At 40.6% G+C, this 23,839-nt stretch overlaps 1 protein-coding gene and 1 long non-coding RNA gene across 5 annotated transcripts; one reads left to right on the top strand and one right to left on the bottom strand.

Annotated features, from left to right (window-relative positions):
- Window positions 1–3,562: 3,562 nt before the first annotated feature.
- On the bottom strand, window positions 3,563–11,864 carry LOC122760643. Of its 2 annotated transcripts, none has more exons than XR_006358458.1 (3): window positions 11,582–11,864; window positions 4,251–4,454; window positions 3,563–3,970 (listed from the first exon to the last, which is right to left on the bottom strand). It is a non-coding gene; the product is annotated as an uncharacterized LOC122760643 (long non-coding RNA). The 2 variants fall into 2 exon arrangements; XR_006358459.1 differs by having other exon boundaries at window positions 4,251–4,426.
- On the top strand, window positions 5,426–22,347 carry LOC122760627 (glutaminase kidney isoform, mitochondrial-like). 3 transcript variants are annotated; one of them, XM_044015760.1, is made up of 18 exons: window positions 5,426–5,818; window positions 12,652–12,742; window positions 13,490–13,608; window positions 14,603–14,732; window positions 15,098–15,177; window positions 15,301–15,464; window positions 16,130–16,188; window positions 18,049–18,081; window positions 18,429–18,487; window positions 18,773–18,839; window positions 18,911–18,961; window positions 19,236–19,412; window positions 19,511–19,642; window positions 19,798–19,890; window positions 20,235–20,296; window positions 20,394–20,470; window positions 21,129–21,192; window positions 21,359–22,347. In XM_044015760.1, the coding sequence occupies exons 1-18, from the start codon at window positions 5,547–5,549 to the stop codon at window positions 21,504–21,506; spliced, it is 1,878 nt and encodes a 625-aa protein (XP_043871695.1). In that variant the 5' UTR covers window positions 5,426–5,546; the 3' UTR covers window positions 21,507–22,347. The 3 variants fall into 3 exon arrangements, with proteins under 3 accessions (XP_043871695.1, XP_043871688.1, XP_043871704.1); XM_044015753.1 differs by having other exon boundaries at window positions 12,646–12,742; XM_044015769.1 differs by lacking the exons at window positions 5,426–5,818; window positions 12,652–12,742; window positions 13,490–13,608; ... (2 more) ...; window positions 15,301–15,464; window positions 16,130–16,188 and adding an exon at window positions 16,259–17,361.
- Window positions 22,348–23,839: the final 1,492 nt, after the last annotated feature.

The following is a 23,839-nucleotide window of genomic DNA, read 5'->3' as shown; positions in this document are numbered from 1 at the left end:
AGCCCCAATAGTTGTTAGATTTTTTTTTTTTGTCATTCGCTTCAAATGGGGAAAAACGGTAGAAGGTGGGGATTAATCCCGCCCCTTCCTGACTCGCCTTGTGTATATTTATGAGAGGTCATTTAAAGAAGAGGAGCTGTTGTGGACTGAACGACTGAAAAAAACAAAAAAACCCTCTTGTCACTCGTCTTGGTACGATCGCTGGGCTGGCAGGGGCCGGAGCTAAATGGTTCATTTCACTTTGTAATTTAGCAAAACACTGAATTTGAACCAAAACCTACTATCTTCTACTAACAGGGATTATTTCAGGAATAAAGACTCCTGTGTGTGTGTGTATGTGTGTGTTTTTAGAAGTAATCCGACAACAACCTTCAGGAGGGCCCCAAGGGTCGAAAACAAAAATCCCCTCAATATGAAAACTTTCACCTGAAGACAATAAAATACTAAACACGGCAGAAAAGTCAAAAACTCCTCCTCGTTTATTGCTGTGTTCGTGAGAGCAGCGATCTGTGTTCTGTAAATAGTACCACGATAACAAAAATAGTGTTAGCCTAATCTTTCAGCCAGGGTTTTCCTCCGTCCAGTGCAACTTTGCTGTAAATCTTTTGGTGTCAAAATACAAGTGTTTATGTATGTAGAGCAAAAATCCTTAAAAACAAAAAAAGAAAGATACGTGTCACTGATATATTTAAAAAGAAGAAAAAAAAACCCATGCTTTACATGATGATAATGTTGGTTAACCTTAGCTCTTAACAGTTTTTAATCCACCTGTGATGGCCATCAGTGCATATGTAAAAAAAAGAAGTGTTTTTTGCTGTTTAGCGGTAGATGCATAACAAAAAAGTGTTCACTGTGTTCTTGTGTGTGTGTGTTGCAGCATTGTGTAAATATGTCTATGAAGTCCAAACTGTTAATACTGTCCATACAACGTAGACTAACTCTCCTTCTCCCTGCAGATAGTAATAGTCTCACTCAGCGTACGTATACATGACAGACCAATGCAATATTTATGTAAGTAATAAGTCAAGTTTTTCATTCTCTATGGATCCATTGTTTCCTTATGTGCTCAGTAACTGTAACGTGTCTGTCATTAGGGCGAGAATATTCACCGACAGTGTGGGGAAATATGTGAGTGTGTGTGTGTGTGTGTGTGTGTCGTCATCATTTTTTGGTTTTTAAAGACATTGTGCTCTTTTCACGTTGTTTCACTCTAGAGAGGATTCGAGGTAAAGATCATGAGGGAAAAAAAAAGAAGAATCAAATATGTAGTTCACTAAAACTCCAGGAGATAAAGCCATTGTGGTTTGGGACTGAAAAAGAAAACAAAATCAATAGCCCGGTTGGCTGAAACACTGGCCCGAGATGGTGTGTGACTGTGGCACGATGTCTGCCGTCTCACTGATCACCGTCCTCCTCCTCACTGTTTATTGTAAAGTGATTAGATTAGGCTTCACCCTAGTTATGCACCTGTTTTTTAAACACTAATATATTTTATTTGTTATACACATAAACATTAAACTTTATTTTTTTTTAAACTCTACTGTGTGGTGCGTTCTGTGATCACTGTCGTCTTAACGGTTTAATTATCCCTCATGTTTCCTGTATTGATTTTGAGATAATTGATAAGGTATTGAACGATAATCTGATGTAAAATGGAATTACTATTTTCATAATCGATTAATCTGCAGATTATTTACCTTGGGTGTTTCCCAAACCTGATGATGTTCCCCAATGTCTTGTTTTGTCCGCAAACCAAAAATTGATTCTTTTTGTTATTTTGGAGCAAAGAAACCCTTAAATATTCCAATTTAAGAAGCTGAAAAATCAGAAAACCTCAAAAAACACTCAAACGATTAATCTAATTAATTTAGTAGTGGAGTAATGGTTGCAGCCCTACATATTAGTGGCAAGTTTAATATAAATCATATTTGTTTGCATACGAAGTCATATTAACTGCTAATTTTAGTGTGTAAGTTAGTTGTTAGGTTATTATTAAGCCAAAAGGTCCAAATCCATACCAAACATCTCCAAACTATTAATTGGCACAGAATCAGTTTATACAGTAAATGTGGGAGTCTGCCTTCAACGAACAAAAGTAACGACGAAGGTTGAATTTCCTTCAAAAACAAAAAGCTAATTAAACCAGTAGGATTATGTACTTGTTAGTCATACATCAACTTAAGTGAGTAATGGAGCAGAAGAGATCTGTGTAGTGCCGTAATAACGGGTTACAGTCCTGGTAACACGAGCGATAACAATGTTTTGCTGGATTGTATATTCCGGGTTGCAGGGAGGAGCTGCAGGCAGTTTCAGTGCCTCATTCAAGAACTTAACAAAGCAAAAACAGCCAAACATTTCTGCGTGTGTTGCCTTGAGAAGCTGAAAGTGAGGCTCATTCGCAGGCCGGTGATCAAGGCAGGGGAGCTGGGAAACTTCCTTGTGTCGTTAGTCGTCTGCAAAAGATGAAAGTGCCGGCTCAGCTACATTTAAAAGAGTTTATGTGTCCAGTGTTTGTTTCCTTTTGCCTTTTTTTAGCGCGATGAATCCCCTTTGCAGGCCATTTGCATCAGCGTCACATCAACACATTGTGAAACTGGCTGGTGACTCACTGTGACGCAGGTCATTTTCACATACCTCCCATCCTTGTCTTCTCCCTCCCTTTCTCCCAGTGTCTCTGCCACCCTCCCTCCCTCCCTCCCCGCCTCCATCCTTCTCTCACACACACACACACACACGTAGACAGATATTCTCTGGAGAATAGCTCAGCTCATGAACACCCACGCCGGTTGCTGTTCACAGTGGCAGCCCTGCTTGGCACTCTAACGGCCTCCCCTCCCTGTCCTCCTCCTCCAGTGCAAGTCACTGATGATGATGATGATGATGATGATGTGTTGCCGTGGCAACGGCTCAATGTGGGCGGCTCCACGGGCGGTGGGTGGAAGCCAGCCGCTAAGCAGCGTGGGAGGGATCTGCCGAGCGCACCCATCACCCTCATTTTGAAAGGAGCAGGAAGCTGACTGCTTTTGAGAAGGTGTGGGTGTTGGTGAATTATCGCCTCTCCTCCCTGCAGCTTCGTTAGGAATTGCCTTGTTTGTCTCCCTTCCTTCCTTCTCTTTGTTTTCTTCTTTGCCGCCGCATGTGGTTGAAATGCAGCTCGTCGTGGGGGGAGTTTTGTGCAAAATTGAACTTAAGAGTGCTGCCGTTAGTGTCTCATGAGGATTCTCAAGGTAGACACTTGAGGGATAAAAGCAAAGGCAGGAAAAACAGGCTTTCCATTTCGTTTTAGAGCCTATTTTGCACACAACGTCCCTCTTCACATGCACATGTCTCATAGAGTCTCTTGTGTTCTTAAATGATCCTCATAGTCAAGTAGAAATCGACATTGTCTAAGATCTAAAATGCAGTTTGATGTTCGATCCAGTTGCTCAAACAGAGCTTGCGTACTTGTCCCACCATATCATAAATGCAGCATGTGTGGAAAGTCAAATTTAGACCAAATACAGTAAAGATGAAAGAAAAGCAAACACAGCAAACTTGCATAGTCATCCATAACAAACTGAAAAAAGGCCTCATGCTTTATCAACCAGTATCAAAATAACGTGTTTTTTTTTTTGTGGATTCCTGTAAAATAACAACCCACATTAAAAAAAAGATTTAGTTGGAATTTCCCAGTCACGAATTACGCACAAATCAAAGCTGCTGAGTTTGGGTTTCCTCCAGTCGACGTTGTCCAGATTCACTGATGGCTCGGGGTTCCAAGGAAGTCTTTATTAGTCACCGTCAATGTGTTTGTTTTAACCCCACTTTGGAGCAGCCAGGTGGGTGGAGTTTACTGCCATTCAGATAAAGTGGGATAAAAAGTTTCTAGTGAAGCAGCATTTAAAAGAAAAAAAGAAAAAAACAACAACCATACTTTCCAGTGAGTCATTTCATTCGTAGAGTTGATGCCTTATGTCACATTTCCACCCACCTGGACACACAAAGAGGTCAAGACTGACGTTAAAGTGCTGTCAAATACAAGAATATACAACATACTGAAGGACATTTTGTGTGGGGAATCACATTTTACAGAAAGATGTACATTTGCAAATGTCAAATATACAAATATCAAAATATAAAATATGTAAATATGCACCCTGCATGTAAATGATCTACTAATTAACACTTCTCTTTTTGAGACCTGTTTGGAACCTTTTTTCTGTGACTGTGACCTTGGTTGCCTGTGACCCCAAACAGACGTCACTTCTTACCAGGAGGTGGCGCTGTGACCTGGCTGCCGTCTGCTGTGAAACCGCAGGAGGTGGTGGTGGTGGCGATGGTGATGATGATGCCGCAGTACCAGAATAATTCACACGGTGTCAGACCATGACAAGACATCATCAAACATCTGTGCTGCTCCTGATTCCCCCGTAACGTTCATGAAATGCTGTGAAGAGAGCGTCGCAGAAGTAAAGCTGCAGAGATAAAAGTGACTGAATTTGACAGATGCTCATTCCAAGTTTAACCAAACAGCCAGATGGAGGTTTATTTTTAATCCTTTAATGAAACTGATTTCAGAGGTTCATCACAAACTAGCTCTCAGATTCAGTGTATTCTTTTAAATCACTTTAAAAACCCATTTTGCAGTGTGATATAGACCATTTATCCCCCTTTCATCCCTCTATTCTTATATTTTCATTCCTTCAGTCACTATGTGTGACATTGTCTTTGTGGTTTCATTTCTCTTTTCCTTTGATTTATGCTGTCATTTCATTTTGTGGCTTCACCTTGGTGTCGCTCTCTTTTTGTTTTCCTGTCAATGCATTTCCTGTTTTTGATTTATTTGTTTGCCAAAAGCACTGTTAAGATTCAAGATTTTAATTGCCATTACTACACGCACAGTTACAGTACTAGAGTGCCCTAGGATGATTCCAATACAAGTCATTACCATAAAAATGCTACCCACTAAAATGCACTGCAGTATTATTACCTTTACTGTAAATGTTTTTATAGCTGTTTAGGAATATCTTGACAAAAACACTTAAATATTCATTTGATTTTATTTGCCATTCCTACACTCACACTTATACTATAATGAGAAAAAGATAGCTATAAAATTGGTACATACATAGGAATGCATTTAAATACTAAATTCTTAATACTAAAATAATGGCACGTTTAATATTATTTAATTTCCTGTTTTTTTAATCATCTAAAGTGTGTTATTTAAGCTAAATAAACTGTATATTATAATCATTAAAAGACTTGCTATAGAATGTTTGTTTACTGTCACGAAGAGTAATACAATCACAAGAGAAAACACCGCCCACTACACTGTTGATGGACAGCTCCGCTGACCAATCAGAGGTAGATATGAGTTTTCAGTGACCAATCAAAACGCGCGTGGTGTGTAAGGTACGGTAAGGTAGGTTGTAGGGTGTATCCCATCATCCCACTAAGGAAACCGTTACACGACCGACGTAACTGACCGTCACCGCTCATCCACAGTCCTGTCTGGGTTTAACAGTACCTATTCCCACCTCACAGTTTTCTCTACGGGGTTGAAAATGTTACATTTTCGGTCCACGGTCGCCTTTAACGAGTTGTTTCAGACCCAGCTGAAGCGTCCGTTCACATGCAGCAGAGTCGGCGTGAAAGCGGCACCTGCAGCCGCCGCTTGCTTCAGCAGCGGGGCGTCGGATGGGAGGTCGTCGGGCAGAGGGAGGGCATTTGCCGGGTGGAGAGCCCCACAGCACTTAACCAGAAAACACGGAGTGAGGAGCTTCTGTGACAAAGGGGACGCCTCCAATGATGCTTCCAAAGACTCCTCAACGGAGAAGTGAGTAACGTTAACGCGATCTGGTGGCTCGTTAGCTGCTAGCTACACGGTAGGCCGAACTCCATAGGAAAAAATGGCAATTTAGTAGACCATCTGTGGTCATTGAAGAAGGCAATAATGCGTAGAATCTATCCCTTACAGTGTCTTTATTTATGGGAGGGAGTCAATATTTGCTTGCAAAATATATGCCGAATTCGTTATTGACAACTATCATTACTTTTACACTTTATTTGCAATGTTTTATTTGTATGTTTTGCATTTACCAGATGTGCAATGTTTCACTCGTCGATCTTCAGAATGAACTTCTGCATTCATGGCAGCGCCGTGTGCACCGGTAGTTAGCATCCAGAGAATTGTGGCCAAGAAAGCGAGATCCATTATCGGACAGGCACGATGCTTCGGCTTAGATAAAACCACTCACCAAAACCCCAAATTAAAACACCACAGGTACATTATGTACTACTCTGATGTGTTTCTTGGGTAATGTTTTAGAGCGTATAAAACAAGTAAAAGTCGCTTTATTTTCAAGCGTGTCCGAAAATGGGCGCATAGGCAGCCAGGTGTCGTGACTCGTGATCACCAGGAGATGCAGCTTTTCTCCGCAACACTCAATATCAAACCACTGATATCATGATGTCAGCTTATTAAAATCGCACTATAGCAATTAGCGAACTTAACGGTGCACCATGCTGATAACTGAGCATCAGAACAAGGCCTGAGGCTGATGTCTGATGAAGGTCAGTCAATATTACATCTAGCAATGTGAACAATTGATATATATTGACTGTGAAATATGTAGTTTTGATAAAGTGTAAGATATGTAATACATATAAATATGACTAGAAGCACCATTAATCTCTAAAGAGAATACATTAAGAATAAAGGTGATTGTAGTTTAACCATAACAAGCATAAAAAGTGTGATTTTAAGTGTCAAGCTATAATTAACTGTGTATGGCAAAGGTGTTTGTTGTAATGAGGTGAAATGAGTGCTTGCTGACGGTGAAGTGAGAATGAGAGCTCTGGATCAGATGCAGGTTAAAAGCATTTGATGACCAAAAAAATCATAGTTAACCTCACAGGTTGATCTGGGGCCTCGTTGTCCCCTCTTAAAACCCATTGACATCAGTTGATCCACTCAGGATGAGCTCTGAGAATGTTTGATTATTATCATGCTGCCTTTTCACAGCATCGCTTTCAGCCGCTGACCGGCTAATGATGTCCAACATTTCCCAGACAAACATTCACCGCTTACAAAAAAGCAACCCGTAAAAATCTAATGCTGTTGCTGCATTTTGGTGTAGGGAAACATTTGTTATCCCCTCTTGAAATATCTGACCTGTAAAAGGTCACAACCGGTTTAAACTTTGAGGGTCGAGGATCTGGAGCCAATCCCAGCTGACATTGAGGGTACCAAAATAACAAATATCTAATACTTCACTGACATGTATTGATTGTAACCGTAGTCTGTGGCTGCATTTGTATGCCAGCAGCTTCAAGGCTGAGGGGTGAGTCGTTCTCATGAGATGTTAATCTGTCAACATGTAAAAATGATGCTCCCCTTCTCTCTCTAAGGGCTGAATAATCAGGGGTAAATATATAACAGTGATTTTAATGATAGATATTGCAATTGTGCTTGCAAATGTGATTGTTTTATTTGAAAGTCAAGCTTTAATAGGTTTAAAAAGTAATGGTGCAGCCAATGATACAATAATATCTACAAGGTTTATTTTCTAGATTAATCAGTTAGTTGTTTGAGACCACGGAATTTTAATCTGTGTTTCCCAAACCAACATATTCAGCTTTATTGATTTCTTTGTTATATGGAGCAGAGAAACCAGGAAATATTTACATTTAAGAAGCTGAATAATCAGAAAACACAAACCAATTAATTGATTGTCAGAATAGTTCCCAAATGATCTAATTGATTAATAAGTGATTTTGATCGGCACACATTGAATGTAAAGCAATCGAACATAGTAAACATAAATTGCCAAACCTTTGTGATTTGCTAATTGTGTTGCTTCAAATTACTTAAAGAATTAATTTTGCAGTCTTATATTTCGGTGGATTAGTTGCCAGTCTTTTGTTGCATTAATCTGGTGCAAATATAGATGTTAATTTCATATATATATATATATATATATATATGTATATATATGTATGTATATGTGTATATATATGTATGTATGTATGTATATATATATATACACGTTTTGCTTGTTGCACAGTAAATTAGGGTTAGATTATAGTCCTCTGTGGTAAACATTGGAATGAGCTGTGACACCAGCATGTAAACTCCCCGTATACTTTCCACGGATATAAAACACCTCATTGACTTTGCAGGCTGAGGTCGTTGTCCCATTTGTGTCTGTTCACGGACAATTTGCCTAAGCTGTCAGCCATGTTTAGGCAGTCATTAGCTTTGCTGACTGGTGTTCACCAGCGTCTTGTTTACCCCCGGGGACACATTTCAGTTGAAGTGAAGCCTCAGCTCACTCTGTTAAATATACTAGACTTAAATGTTTGCGAAATCAGTCGACATTTTAGATTCAGCATGACTCAGGATTCATTAATGTGATTAAGCAGCTTTATGTTTTTTTTGTAATCATCAGTTCTTGGAAGTTAGATTTAAAAGGCATTGAGTCATCTGATCCTTTGGTTGTCGATGCACAACAAATCCAAATTATTCAATATAAATCAGATTTTCACATGTACTCTATTGGCTCAAATGATAAATATTGTAATTTTTTGTTGGGTCGTACCAAGAACCAGTCAGCCAACTGGCAGAAAACTCTATAAATATTGCAATTTTATTAATTATGTGATCATGCAGACATGCAATCAAATGATCATTTTAACACCTCATTTTCCACAGTGTTAATTTGCATTTAAATGTGCTTTTTTTTTATATTTAAAAAATCTAAATGAATGTAATTGTCTATGGCAGAACTGATGCTGCTTACTCACTCCACTATCATCCATATTTTAAAAGACAATGACACATTTGTCAGCCGGGTTAGGGTGTGTGTCATATAGCATTATTGTCTTACAGAGAAGTGCTGGAGGGCTTCATCCCTTTTTGTTTCTATGGTAACAGTGTCTTGACAGCAAATCATATCTCACACCAGTATGTAGTTTTTGGGCCAAAGTGCTCCCACAAATGGGCCGTTGTCTGTCTTTGCTGTGATGGTTTCTGTCCAGTGTACCATGATGGACAGACACAGTCAGACACAGTCAGAACCAGCTTGCCCTCTCTCTTTCTTGGTTAACAGTGTCCCACCGTGCCTGTTTGGTTGTTCAGAAAGAGTTGTTGAACCAGTCGGCTTTGGCAGCAGCATTTCTCCTCTAAGTGGCAGCAACATGCAGCAGCATTATCTCTCTTCTCACGGGGGACAGGTGAAAAGCAATGCTGATGCTTTGGACACACGCGCTCAGACGTCCCAGAGGCCCAGGCAGCGTTTAGCCCCCGAGGCTGTGCCCTGGCTAATAAGGGGTTAAAAATGTTTGTAAGGCAGTGGAGTTTATCCCGCCTACATGATTTTTTTTTTTTTTCCACAGTTTTTGCACCAAAGCCTCTGCGCTGGCGTGCTGCCCAGCAGTTGTCGTGGCCTAAAGGAGCAGATGAGTCACTGTGACGCAGATTGATTTGTGCTGCGCCGCCTCTCAACGCTCCCGGCCTAATGTCTGCCTCCACCCCACGTCAATTTGTCATGACATCTGTGAGGCGGCGAAACCAGCACCATTGATCCAATCAGATTATTGCTGCAGTTACCGCAGACGAGTCAATCCAGATGCTGAGATGGTGTCAGATTGTCGCCTCTGCTCAGCGACGCCAGGTGCGTCAGTTAAATGAAACAACATAAATCCATAGTGAGCCGAGTGCGGTGGAATGATTTTGTGTCTTGTGAGTGGAATTGAAAATCGACGAGTCGGCTTCAAATGTAGGTTAGTTCTATCAGCACACAAATAGAGTCCTTTTAACAGTCCAGTATGTGACATCTGATGATGAGACTTTAGATTCTAACCTAATCTCAAGCTGTGTTTCCACAGTTTGTGTGGTACGGTAAGCATTTCTTTACGTTTCCATTCGGAATAGTACCAAAAATAACTGAGTAAAATTTTACTGAAGGTCCTCGCTCCACCCACGACAGTCAGCCGATTCTGCGACAGGAAAACAAGACTCGCAGTCTCCTCCCATACAAAGCTTGGTACTGTTAATGCAAGCCTGACCCAAAAGTACTGTACCAAACTACACCATAGTGGAAACTCAGCATTAAATCACCCCTTCCCTTCCCAAGGGCTATGTTGGCCTTCGCAATACCAGAAATGTTGTCGTTTGTGCTTGTTTGTGTAAAGTAAGTTTCCACTTCAAAACTTGGTTTGTCTGTAAGGGCTCCTGTAGAAACATGGCGGCACAAGATGGCCGTTGGTTGCAAGACGCAAAATGGATTTGTGCAGCCGCAGAACCGTGGTTTCACTTCCTGGACAAACTGTGTGTGTGCATGACTCACAAAGCTGACCTTTAAAAACACAAAGGGGGGTGGATAGAGAAGGAGGCTGCTGCTGCTGCTGCTGCTGCTGCTGCTGCTGTTGTCTGAGCACAGACTTATTATTCAGATAATAAAAAGGTACTGTATCAAGTTTGAGTCTGTGTTTGCAGTAATAATCCTAATCTTAATAATCATACATTTTTCAGGACAATTTTTAATGTGAAATCATTCAATATATTTATATGACGTAGTAATGTGATTTTCTTTTAGGTTTTTGGAAGATGTTGTATGGATTTTTCTTCTGACAGTATTCATGCTTTTCTGAATAACATTGATTTATGTCCATTTTGTCACTGTGTTGTCTCTCAGTGTTACATTAAGGGTTTATTGTTGCAATCTGATACTGTAACGTAAATGTCAATGTCACTGATACTAATCCAGTATTCTTCCCTCTTCACTCTCTCTCTCTTCCTGTTGTTGATCTACTTGCTTTGCATTTGTAAGTATGTTTCGATTTTTATTTTAGTTTTTTGTTGTTTTTTTTTTTAACCCATTTTCCAGTAGAAGTAGAGGTTTTCTGCAGAAACCCCACAACCGCTTTTACCTAACCTCACTTCCTCCCAGCGGCTGCGCTTGAATCCCCTCGTTCCATGATTTCATCCCTTCATCCCTCCTTCCTCCCTCTTTACACACACACTCTCTGATGTGTATTCCTTCCCCACTGGCAGGCATTAATTGTCCATTAATGAAGTCAGAGATGGACCACGCCAACAAGCAATCAAAGGAAATGTTATCAGTATTAAAGCCGAGTTTCATGCATGTTGAAGTCACAAATTCTGATTTTAAAGTCAGAATTCTACAGTATGAAACATGGTTCATCTGAGATGTTGATATTATGTACTGCCACATAATTTCAGCTCCACATAATGAATGTAGTAATGAATGAAGTAATGAATTGGTTGTATGTTTTGCGGCCATGTTTGTTTTGTGTTTGAGACGCAATTTCGCAGAATTTCTGACTTCAGACATTAAATGGAACAAAGCACACAAGTACCTGCTTTTCCTAGTTTGACTTTTTCTACAAAAGAAATCAATATCCATTTACTTTCCTAAACAATTTGGCTCCATGATTAGAATTAATTGTATTAATGGTCAGTTTTCTCTGGCAGGGCTTATAATTTCCTGACGGCTCACTTCTGCTGAGTCAATCCAGAGGAAAGCGTGTTAGTGCTGAGTCCGTAAAATCCAGACTGATGTACAGTTTTTCCTACCTCTTGTGTCTCCAAGGGTTTAAAGTCAGCTTTTTGTTTCTGGTTGGCTGATGAGAGAAGCCACCTGCCAGCCAAAGCTTTACCTCCAGACATCCTCTCCCTAGCACACAGCCCAGTGGCCCATGATGCATTGCAGGACATTGTGAGCCTGGGCACCCAGAGCTTTGCGCAATCCAATTTGGTGCTGATATGAATCATAGCAGAGAGACTGCTGTGAGCCAGTCACCTGACACGACTAACTTTCCTCCTATAGACTGACTTGATGTGGAATCACTGCTTAGAATACCAGCCAGACCGTAGCTGTAGACCATAAAACTAACCAAACACAGTAATCATTAACTTTGGATTAAGTTTTAGTTCACTTTATGTGCAGCAGAGCTGCAGACTCATGGTGATGTTGGAATCTTGGCCAAAGTCTGACCTCTGGATATTTCAGCACTCGGCTGGTGACTGCGCTGTCGTCCGGCGACTGAACAATGTGTCATCATTATGCCAGAGGCAAGACTCCCTGTCATCATGTGCAACAGTCGAGGCCCTGTCATCGCAGGTCACAGGCTGTTTTTACTGAGCTGAACTGGCAGCGGCAGTATCAACTACAGAAAGCACAAACCTCCCCCCGAGGCTGCTCCGTTTCCCATCTCATCTCGTTAAACATTCCTGGCTGGTATTCTAGAAAAGCAGACGATTAACAGCTTACATTACACAGGCCTCATGGCAGGATATTAACCTCTGGAAAAGTACAAGTCCTGATATCACTGCTCATCTCAAACTGAAATGATTCCTGATATACTGTGCTGTAATGCTGACAGACAGGACAGCTTTGTTTCTTCTATTATATTGGGCTGTAAAAAAATCTTTTCCACAGGTTATAATACTGAAATAAGGCTCGTGTAAAGTAATGTTTTCCAATGCAGGATTACAGCTATTACTCACCGCTTCTCCTTGCAGTCAAAAAGCTTTTTTTTTTTTTCCTTCTCCTCTACTGCAGTTCCTCTCCATGTGTCTTCCTCAGAGGACCTCACTTTTTCTCTCTGTGTGTTTTTTCTTTTTTGTCTTCCCTGCAGGAGAAGGAAGGCAGGCATCCTGCCCAGTCTGGAGGACCTGCTTTTCTACACCATCGCAGGGGGCCAGGATAAAATCCCTGCACACAAATTCACGACAGTGAGTTTTATTTGAGGCTTTGACGCCAAACAAGTGACGCTGACAGCAGAAAATCATGTCTAACAAGAGTGACAGGATTTTAAGACCACTAACTACCCTAAATATATAATATTTATTGTCATTAAAGTCACTGTGAAAAAAGAAAAAAAGGTGTGAATAGTAAGAATGCACCAGTTCTAAAAATCTGGGCTTATACCAGTGTATAAAACAACAATGTTGGCACTACTTAAAATATATATGTGTTTGTTTTTTGCCTTTATTATTATTTAATGTTTATTTACTGCTTTGTCCAGGCAAAATATGAAGTAAAACTGCTTTTTAAGTCCTGTATATCAGCCATTCATAACAGTATCTGTGAATTAGCACACATTTAACCTTACAGATGCTGTCACTAAGCAACATAAATTGGCGCATCCCTCCAGATACCATAGGAATATATAAAAAAAAAAAAACCAGAGGACAGTAAAATAAGATACAAATGACTTATTTCTGCAGGTTATATAAAGAAAACTTGTGTTATTAAAATGCAAGTCACCAAATGTGGGTATTGTGCATAGCCAGTATGTATGATCAGATTTGCAGTGAGTGAGCCTCCCTGCTGCATAAATCTGTCCCTGGTTGAATTATGAGCAGGATAACTCCTCTTGTTAGCCTCTTCAGAACCCTCCGTTCACGGCCCATAGTGTTATCGATTTGTTGTCAGGCTGTCTTAATCACGTTGTTCCCTCCACTCCTCTCTCTCCACAGGCTCTCAAAGCTACGGGGCTTCGCACAGGAGACCCTCGGCTGAAAGAATGTATGGAGATGCTGAAGGTGACCTTGAAGACGACCTCCGATGGAGCACTTGACAGACACCTCTTCAAGAAGTAGGCATTCCCACTACACTGACAGTACAGTAGTTATTTATGGTTTTTCCACACAAAGCAGCCGTGTATGCATATAAAATATCTATTTATTTCCATTTTCAGTTATATGAGATATACTTTATCAGCTTCAGAACAAAGCACAGCACAAATGAGACACCAAACAGCCGACAAAGAACGTATAATTAACTGAATATCAATAACACAGATTAAAATAGTAATATTGCACCTGCCCTAAAATATAAAGTAAAGAATTAAGAGCCAAAAAGAGCCAAAAACCTGATGTGAAAACAGTTAAAATAAACATGTGTCACTCATTGCAAAAACAAATCAAGCATAGGTGTAAAGTAAAACAACCTCCCACCCTGAGTGACTCCCCCAGAGGAAATGATGCTGAGACCAAATCGGGTGACAGCTTGGGAAGCGGCAGCATGGCGAGTCGGGGCATATGACGACTCACCAGAGTCCTCACCGAACAGACCCCGGTGCCGGCGCTCGTGGCTGGGGTCCATCGCTTCCACTCCCCAGGCTTATTTATAGAGCTCGGCCTCACAGAGGGAAGCATGAGTGCAGGCGGTGGAGCGAAGCGTGTGTTTTCACTGCAGGGATCCATTGCTACAGGGATTAGGCCGGGTCTGATGCAACGCAATAACTAAATCTCTCGGCTACCAGAAAAGTGACGCTTAGGACCAAAAAGTGCATATTCACCGTCTGTTTTCCTCTCAAATGAACAACATCAGGACAGACACACTGATTACACTTGGAACAGTAACTGATGGGAGATAGGACCTTAAAAACAACAACAACAAAAACAAGCACACTCTGTTATTCTGCATTTTGAAGAACATTTTAGCCTTGGAATAAAGTCACTGAACCTGTGAGCTAAGGGATTTTCCATTGTGTACCAATATGCTAAAGAGCAGTTTCCCTCTTGACCAGCAGGTATACCCTTTCAAGCAAAGGTGTCATTTGCATAATCCGTTGTCCCCTTTCTCAGATGTGTCCAGAGCAACATTGTTCTGCTCACCCAGGCCTTTAGGAAGAAGTTTGTCATCCCCGACTTCCAGCCCTTCTGTGGCCACATCGACGACCTCTTTGAAAATGCAAAAAACATGTCCGGAGGGCAGGTGAGTCAGCGCTGCGGTGCTCCTTTCCTCCAAATGTAGAAATATGGAGCTTTATCTCTGGCTGAAGATAAAAAAACAAACAAACAAACAAACTGTGTTTTATAGCTGCTCTACTGTATGTTGAGGATGTCTATGCTTAGACAGAAAAGAGAGCAGCATCCTACATTGAAGAACCCGAAATACTTTCAGATGCTGCTTTTGTTTGGTGGTGATTGTGTCCTTCATTTTCACAGCAAACCATTAGATTAAGACGTTAAAAAACATCACTATATTATATTTCTAAAACGTGACAGCGCTAATGTGTCATGTGAACAGCCACAGAAATGTGAAGTGTTACAAATACAGACTGTTTTGTTACGCTATAGGTGGCAGACTACATCCCCCAGTTGGCCCGCTTCAGTCCAGACCTGTGGGCCGTGTCCCTGTGCACCGTAGATGGACAGAGGTACAGTCTTCAGTCTTAGAAATGCTCAAAGAAGGCACGAGCAGGGAACACTTTGAGACGAGAAGCTGTAGACGCTGCCACGATGTCTGAACTTATGTTTAAATGGATATCCTCTACCTGTAGGCACACCGTTGGCGACACCAAGGTGCCCTTCTGTCTGCAGTCCTGCGTCAAGCCGCTGAAGTACTCCATCGCCGTCCACGACCACGGCACCGAGTACGTCCACCGCTTCATCGGCAAAGAGCCCAGCGGCCTGAGATTTAACAAGCTCTTCCTGAATGAGGACGGTGAGGAAGCTCTACACAGCTCTACACACACACAGATAAACACACACTCTCTCTACGTTATGATTACGGCCACCATTGAACTTTCTCTCGAGGTTCGAATATTATTATCTGTAAGTGGATCCATCAAATCCCAGTTACTCTGAAGTTGTGTTAAATAGTTAATGAGAGTTTTCATCACTGAAGCAGGAGGGCACGAGAGAGTGGCCGTACTCTAAGAGCCTATTTCTGATGCTAATGTGCCTGTTTTTTAATGATTAAATATGTATTCTGTGTCCGAATACAGAAAGCAGTGTTTTGACCTTGTGATATAGAGTAAAATAATCTCTGAGGAAAGGTCGACACACAGATGTAGAAATGTTGTATGTTTGCCTGTTACTGTACAGCTTGTATTATAACCACACGTTATAAAAATATCGTTTGTTTTTGAGTTCCCCAGGTTTCCCGTCTTTGTTGTCACTGAACAAAGTGGAGGATTTGCTTGCAACTGAAATAATCCAGTTGTTTATTTTAATTTGTTGTGGCCTGTTGAAAAAGAAAGGGATCCAAACAACACAGGAAAGAAGTCAAAGTGTGTTAAAATATTGTGTAGTTGCTTATCTCGGTGTCCCTATAAGACTTTTTATTTTTGATTTACTAAGTTAAAGATGACTTTTTGTCTTTGGCAGATAAACCACACAATCCCATGGTTAATGCTGGTGCGATCGTGTGTACCTCCCTCATTAAGGTAAGGTATATTTTTTATACTTTATCATTAAAAAAAGATGTACTTGAAAGACAAACAGGCTTGTGAGTTTGTTTTTAACAAAAACTAAACCTAGTTTTTTCACGTGTATTCTGTCTTAGAGTTGTAATTTTATTATCAAATTTTGAATTTACAAGTACAACTAGAAAGTCCAGCAAATGATGATCATCTGGAGAGCGTGTTTCTGCCAGATTTAGTTTGTACGGGGAGATTAAGATTATAGATAATCACACTGAAAGGGGATTTGGTTGAAAGCTCGGATATCCTGCGCACACACACACACACACACGCGCTCACACACAGAGTTCAGTGAGTCCAGAATGTGGGTGGAGATGGAGCCAGAACAGTGTGGTTCAGTCAGGTCACTTCAGTCACACTTTCATCTTTAATCAGTATTTCATTCTCACACACTCACACACACACACACACACACACACAGACAGACATAAAGCAGGAGTCACTGCTCTGTAAAAAAAGAAAAACACTTGAGCATCACCTGCTGAATTTAATTAAAATTGAATCTTCAGTATCTTTCCTCAAGTGGCCGGTGAGGATTAACGGGAGTCCACGAGGTCGTCGGCAGCTGTTAAATTAGGACGTGACACTCATCTTAATGAAAAAATGAAACGTGGATTAAGTACATTTGTGAACACGGCCAACAAAGTTAACATGTTAAACCTTTGAATGTCCCAATCATGTGAGTGTGTTGTGTGTAGGAGTGGGTCAAATATCGATAATTGTCCATAAATATGCAAATATAAGAATAACCATCAGCAGAGACATTAACGGTCAAGTATAAACCCGATGTCCCGTGTGCTGCAGTGCACACTAAATGCCAAAAAATTATCAATTGTGTATGCAGAAGACTTCCAGCATGATTTAAACTAAACATGTGCAGTTATTATAAATGAGTAAGTAATGATTTATCTGAGATTATAATTCAGCCAGCTTCTACCAGGGACTGTCTGCATGCATGCGTGCCTCCTCCTCCTCCTCTCTCCTCTCTCTATGAATCTAGATCTGCACTTCAGATACACTCAATGTGTGCAATGTACCTTTTTCAAGGCTCGTTGTGTGGTTTTATGTGTTGTTGCATATTTTACAGCATTAGGATCTTTGGGAAATTATGACCACAGCAACAGGTCAATGACGTTGGTAATTTTTTTCCCTTTTTAATCATTCTTCCCCTCTTTGGTCTGGATTTGTGACAAGCTTTTAGCCTTCACATGGCCGTTTATGAATGTTTAAATGTTGCTTTTATACTTTCTTTTCTTTACACATACATACTCTAAACTGTTTATACGTCTGGATTATAAACAGAACAGCTCTGAATCAACACTGTTTTAGTATCATTCTCCATTATTCTGTAGAAAATGACTTCTTTCATACTTCTTTTTCTTTTAATTTCTATTTTTAGGCTAAAATTGTCATGATAAATATCTTTTACCTTGGACTTTTTAGCCATGACAAATTAAGTTTACATGAATATCACTAAAAACATGCATATAATTGTACACTGACACTATATAATTAGTTTAACCTTAAGTTTTTTTATATACTTTTCATTGTAGACTCTGAGTGGATTAACTGTTTTATTTCACTTCCCTCATCTCCAGATAGTCTGCCACCTCTAATCTTAATTCATCTGATATCATGACTGGTTTGATTGGTCTCATAACTGATGAATTTTTTTATATAAAACCCTAGCGACTTAAACCTGCTCTTGTTTTTATCTTTTATTACCATAGAGATGTGAATCGTAGTGTTACTGTCAACATGTGGGCAACTGTTCGTGTGTTTTTCAATTTAAATGTTGTTTCATTAATGTCGCTTGTGTTTCAGCAAGGAGCAAGCAACGCGGAGAAGTTTGACTATGTGAGTGCGCCGGCGTTATATTAACTATTTCTTTGGCTCTTTAATGTTAAATTAAAGGATATTTAAGTGTGTTAGAAACAATGAAATTGACTATAAATGTAGTCAAATTCTGCTATAACACAAATAATGAGGCTTAAATTTAAAGAAGGGTTATTATATTCATCAATGCAACAGCTTTTAAAACTAGGAAAAGTACTCACAAATATGATGATATCCGAAATCTAAGACCATGTCACATGTTTTGTTATAGATATGATATCCATAGCATGTGTGTTACAAGTATAAACATCTGGGTTTGTTTTTTTTTATTTGAACTCCATGAATTTGGTTGATCCGTGTCTCTGCAGGTCATGAACTTCATGAACAAACTGGCAGGAAACGAGTACGTGGGCTTCAGCAACGCCACGTGAGTCAAACCCACCACGACGGAAACATGTCACATGAACGCGTTTGACTGATTTTAGAGCATCAGTGAACGTTTTAAATAGATAAATAAACAACTTCCCGAAATAGCACTAGCTGAATTCGGGGACGCGCGGCTACTTTTAGAGATGTAAACATAGAGCGAGGATGGTTTGATAGAGTTTACGTAACACGAGCTGAGTCACAGTGTTTCAAGGAAAAAAAACAAACTCCTCTCCTCTGTCTGTCTGTCTGTCTGTCTGTGTGTGTGTGTGTGTGTGTGTCCCAGTTTCCAGTCCGAGCGCGAGTCCGGAGACAGAAACTTTGCCATCGGCTACTACCTGAAGGAGAAGAAGGTAAGGTTGTTTTAATTTGACAAAGCAGCTGTTTAGCTTGATTTGCAAAATAACCTATTTTGTTCCTTCAGTGTTTCCCAGAGGGAACGGACATGACCTCCATCCTCGACTTCTACTTCCAGGTAAGTCCAGTTTTTAAACACTGATGGAAGTTTTTCAGATTGGCAGATGCAGGAAAAATCTTTCCATTGTCCAAAGACCTAGTTCCCTTAAATCATAATGCCATCCGCTTTACAGTGAGACTGTGGCTGTGAAAGAAATGAGAATTTGTGACCTATTTCCTGGATATTTACTGGTGTGTTGTGTATTCTAAAGCCATGGTTCTCAAACTGGTACATGTGGTTCTTCCTGTCAGACTGAAGTATAATTGCCTCCCTTTGTTTCTCTCTCTGGCAGCTGTGCTCCATCGAGGTGACCTGTGAGAGCGCCAGTGTCATGGCCGCAACTCTGGCCAACGGAGGCTTCTGCCCAATCACAGGCGAGCGCGTGCTGAGCCCCGAGGCGGTGCGAAACACCCTGAGCCTCATGCACTCCTGCGGCATGTACGACTTCTCCGGACAGTTTGCTTTTCACGTGAGTAACTCCTTCGCACGCCGCAACACTCTCGAGTAAAATATTCGATATAATATTCAGTGCCGAAACATCACTATGCCCCCCCCCCTTTGTTTCAGGTCGGTCTACCTGCAAAGTCTGGAGTCGCCGGTGGTATTTTACTGGTCGTGCCAAACGTGATGGGCATCATGTGTTGGTCTCCTCCTCTGGACAAGCTGGGCAACAGTGTCAGAGGGATCCAGTTCTGCACGGTAACCTCCGCTTTGATCGCTTTAATGTGTTTAAATCATCGGCGGACTGAACCTGAGACAGTGAACCCCAAACTTTCAGCGCTGAGCTGGATCGACAGCCAGCGTTTCACAGCTTTCAAACGCACAGAGTAACGGTTGAACTTCCTCTCTTTCAGGATCTGGTTTCGCACTTCAACTTTCACAACTACGACAATCTGAGGCACTTTGCTAAGAAACACGATCCTCGCAGGGAAGGCGGAGACCAGAGGGTGAGTTCTTCATCAGACGTCGTTTTCTTCCTTTCAATCGTTTGTCTCAAAATGGCTCAGTGCTATTTATAACAGGCTTTAAAACATTTTATTCTAAGCATTTTTCCTGCCTCACATCCCCTCCTCAGTGTGATTTTTACATAACAGCTCCATCTGCTGTTAGAAATACTGTACCGCTAATCCGGATGTAAGAAATCCACAATTTATTTAGTTTTGTGATCCTTCAGCGGTGCACGGATAACAAAGACGGCCATTATTTATGTTAACAAAAATGTGTGTAATAATGAGAGGAAAATACCAATGTGTAGAAATGTTGAGTTTGAACGAGTCTGTTGTGTTTTCAGGTGAAGTCGGTGATCAACCTGCTGTTTGCTGCGTACACTGGAGACGTTTCCGCTTTGAGAAGGTGAACAAACTTCACGTGTTTCTCTCCGTCCACGTGATTGATTCTACAAAGCTCTTTAATACTGAATATGAGTTTCTTGATTTTTTTTTTTTATCAGGTTTGCTTTGTCCTCCATGGACATGGAGCAGAGGGACTACGACTCTAGGACGGCGCTGCATGTGGCGGCTGCTGAAGGTGAAACACGCGGGATCATTGTCGTGTTTTAATCAGTGTGTTAGTTTCCACCTATCGTCCTAGCTCGTCTCGCCTCGGCACGGCATGGTGTTTAGGTTGGTTTTCCACTACAAAGTAGTACCTACTCAACGTGGGCGGAGTCATTACTGCTTCTTTTTACACAAACGAGTAACTAGTGACTTGTAAAGCAGTTGTTTTCAGTGTAACTGAATTATTGAAATCAGTTAATTAAAAACTATGTGTTCAGTACTTCCTCCATGACTGGAGCACAGACTCCGTCTGACACAGTCACTGGACTGAGATACAGCAGCAGGGTTTGTGATGCAGCTTGCCGCTCGCCATCAGCTAAGTACACCAGACTCCTCTGTTAAATATTGACATTTTAAGACATTTCCCTGGTAATTGTTGGAGATGAACCCACGTTTTTAGGCTCAGTTAAGCCTTTTTAACGTCTACATTTCGGCATTGTTCGGCTTGATTCTTGTGTTGGACGTCTTTTCCTGTGACCAATCAGCGGCCGGAGCAGTTGCCAAGAAAAGTACCAGGTACTATAGCTAGTGGAAAGGCAAAATAACTGCGCCATGCCGTAGTGAGTCGAGCCGGTGGAAACGCTTCATTAGTGAAGCTGGTGTGATGTCATGTGATGTGTGTGTTTTAGGGCACGCTGAGGTGGTTCGCTTCCTGCTGGAGGCCTGTAAAGTCAACCCTGTTCCCAAAGACAGGTAATGCACTGTCTATAATATGTACTTTAATGTAAAATATAAGTATATCAAAGTATTGTCATAAATTTCATGATTTTTCAGTGATTGTTTTTTTTTTTCTTAAAGTGCCTGAATGGGCTGCTGCGTACACTTCTCTGACTGTTTACCTTTTTTATTTGCTCTGCAGGTGGGGGAACACGCCGATGGACGAGGCCGTCCACTTCGGCCACCACGACGTGGTGACCATCCTCCGCGATTACCACAACCAGTACAGTCCTCAGGAGAACCCCACAGACAAGCAGAACGCGGAGAAGAACCTGGATGGTATGCTCTGAAAAGAAAAGTGAGGAAATGTAGTGTTGAAGTCAAGTCTAGACGGCGAGAAAGGAAAACAACAAACAGGACAGGAAAACGGTTAAAAGCATTAAAACAGCTGTACAGCAAAGAAATCTCTATAAATGCTCCTTAAACACAAAGAAGCCTATGTGTTTAAAGCTCCTCCTGGTGTTGTTAGTGGATGTTGTTAGTTTCTGTATTATATTCCTGTACGTACCATGAGTGGGGGAAGTGTTCTCTTCTCATTTCTCCTTCTGTATTTTGTCGTCAGTTTTGTAGACTTCAGTTGATGGACTCATCATCATCACCACCACCACACTGTGGTGTGTGTGTGTGTGTGTGTGTGTGTGTGTGTGTATGTATGTATGTATGTGTATCCCACTCCTCCTCCTCCTCCAAACACTTTGCAGTGTTTCTTACACGTGCATTGTATTTATTTATCTATTTAAGATAAACTGTACATTATTGTACTGTGTGTGTGTGTGTGTGTGTGTGTGTATTCCAGAGGTCGAAGTGGGTCTGTGTAAATAAGTATAGATGTATAGATGTAGTCTAGTGGATTTATCTTTGAACACACAAGTGTGTGACGTAGTTTTCACTAAAACCCTAAAATGTAACATTGAGGTTTAAAAAAATATATTTTTTTGTCTTTGAACTTGGAACTAAGACGCGACGAGTGAAAAGCCAAAGTTCAGGTTGTTTATCGATTGTCGTCGAAAGAGATCAACGTTTCTACGCAGCCACTGCGATAACTGCCAGACGCTGAATTACCACAACAAATTCAAATATAGCTCATTTTCATTTCAAGCTTTAACAGAAACGAGATTTCTGTGTATGCACATTGTGTTTATTTTTTAATCTTTTATGTAAAAACTGTCATACTTGAAAGATTGTTTCAGAGATGATTGTAAGTGTGTTGGAGTTTTGAATCAGCTGATCGATCCTGTGTGAAGATTCTGCTCACATTGGTCGTCATTTATCAAACTTGGTCTAAATATCACGCTCATAAATTGTGCTTTTGATGAATGTGGCTCCCTCCCACATATCCATGGTTTCAAGACCTCGCCCCTTTTAAGTTTACGATCCTGAATTGTGGTAATATAACCAAGAAGAGTTGTGTCCCAGTATGAAAGTAAGCATCATAGAATCGGAATTTTAAAAGATAACGTGGTTATTTTATATTATATTGTTTAAGTTATTCATTTGTGATATTGAATGAGTCATCATATGTTAAGGAGGGCTTGATTGGCCGTGAAAATCACCACCAAAAAGCACAGAACTGCGCTTCAGGTCAGATCTCAGTTTGCCACATTCACAACACCTGGTCTGAGCTGATGAATGCGATCAATGAGTACACCCACTTCTTTGGTGTACGCACATTTGATAAATGAGGGCCACTGAGAGCAGTGGACAACATGTTTACCCCTTTGATCTGGAAGGAGCAATTGAATCAATTTGTTTATTATAACTTTCAAACATAAACAAAATGTCTGTTACATTCGAACCGGTCAGTATCGCGGTGTTTCACCCAGCGACATTCCTGCTGCGCTGCACACAGGAAGTGTTGTATTTTTTTATATGGATACAGTATATAAAAAAAACCCTTTCATTCTCATTCAGCAGTTTGATGGGATAAACTCTTCTTGTCCCCGTCTGCCCCTGCTCTGCCGCTGTATACACACAAACGCTCCCTCACTCAGGTTTGATAATAGAACACTGTCGACAAAGACCAAACTGAGGAAGATTATTCACAATAAAAAAGCTCCACATGTTATGCACTGCGACTTTTGGGTTAAAACGTGGATTTAAAAAAAAATAAAAAGCACAACACTGTGTTGTTTAAATGTTTAAAATAAAAATGCAATAGAAATGTAATCACGATCGTCAGATTCCATTTGATTCCTTTGATATGAAGTCGTGGTGAAGAGATTTGAAAATGATGTGCAGCAGCTGCGACTGAAGTTTACTGAATGTAACGTGGTCGGTGTCGCTTTCTTTCTTTTTATTGTATAATTACATTGTCGCCGAGCGCAGCAGTGCAGATATTTATTCACAGTTAAAAACACATAATAAAAGTTAGAAGAAAAGAAAATCTATTGCACGTCTGGATTGTTTTTAGGATGTTCTTTTGTCTGGAAGAAATAGTTTTTTATCAATTACTTTAAAATTGTTTGGGAAAAACTTTATTTTCAATTAAGTGTGAGAACGAGAAAAATGCAAAATCCTGTACCGGGGCATCTAGTCTGGTCAAGAGGGGCAATATGACCTTAGAATTTATAAAATTATATTATAAAAATTATAACTCAATAAAGATATTCATAATATTATTATA

Source organism: Solea senegalensis, linkage group LG2 (assembly GCF_019176455.1).
Source record: "Solea senegalensis isolate Sse05_10M linkage group LG2, IFAPA_SoseM_1, whole genome shotgun sequence".
In the NCBI taxonomy this organism is placed as follows: domain Eukaryota; kingdom Metazoa; phylum Chordata; class Actinopteri; order Pleuronectiformes; family Soleidae; genus Solea; species Solea senegalensis.
Note: the sequence above shows the minus strand (reverse complement) of the source record. Positions and strands in the feature narration are given on the sequence as shown.

What these genes read in the sequence shown, in the direction of transcription:
- LOC122760627 (XM_044015753.1), top strand. Translation starts at nt 5,547, where the DNA reads ATGTTACATTTTCGGTCCACGGTCGCCTTTAACGAGTTGTTTCAGACC. An exon ending in AAAGACTCCTCAACGGAGAA is followed by an intron (nt 5,819 to 12,645) that starts GTGAGTAACGTT and finishes TCTTCCCTGCAG; the next exon opens with GAGAAGGAAGGCAGGCATCC. An exon ending in AAAACATGTCCGGAGGGCAG is followed by an intron (nt 14,733 to 15,097) that starts GTGAGTCAGCGC and finishes GTTACGCTATAG; the next exon opens with GTGGCAGACTACATCCCCCA.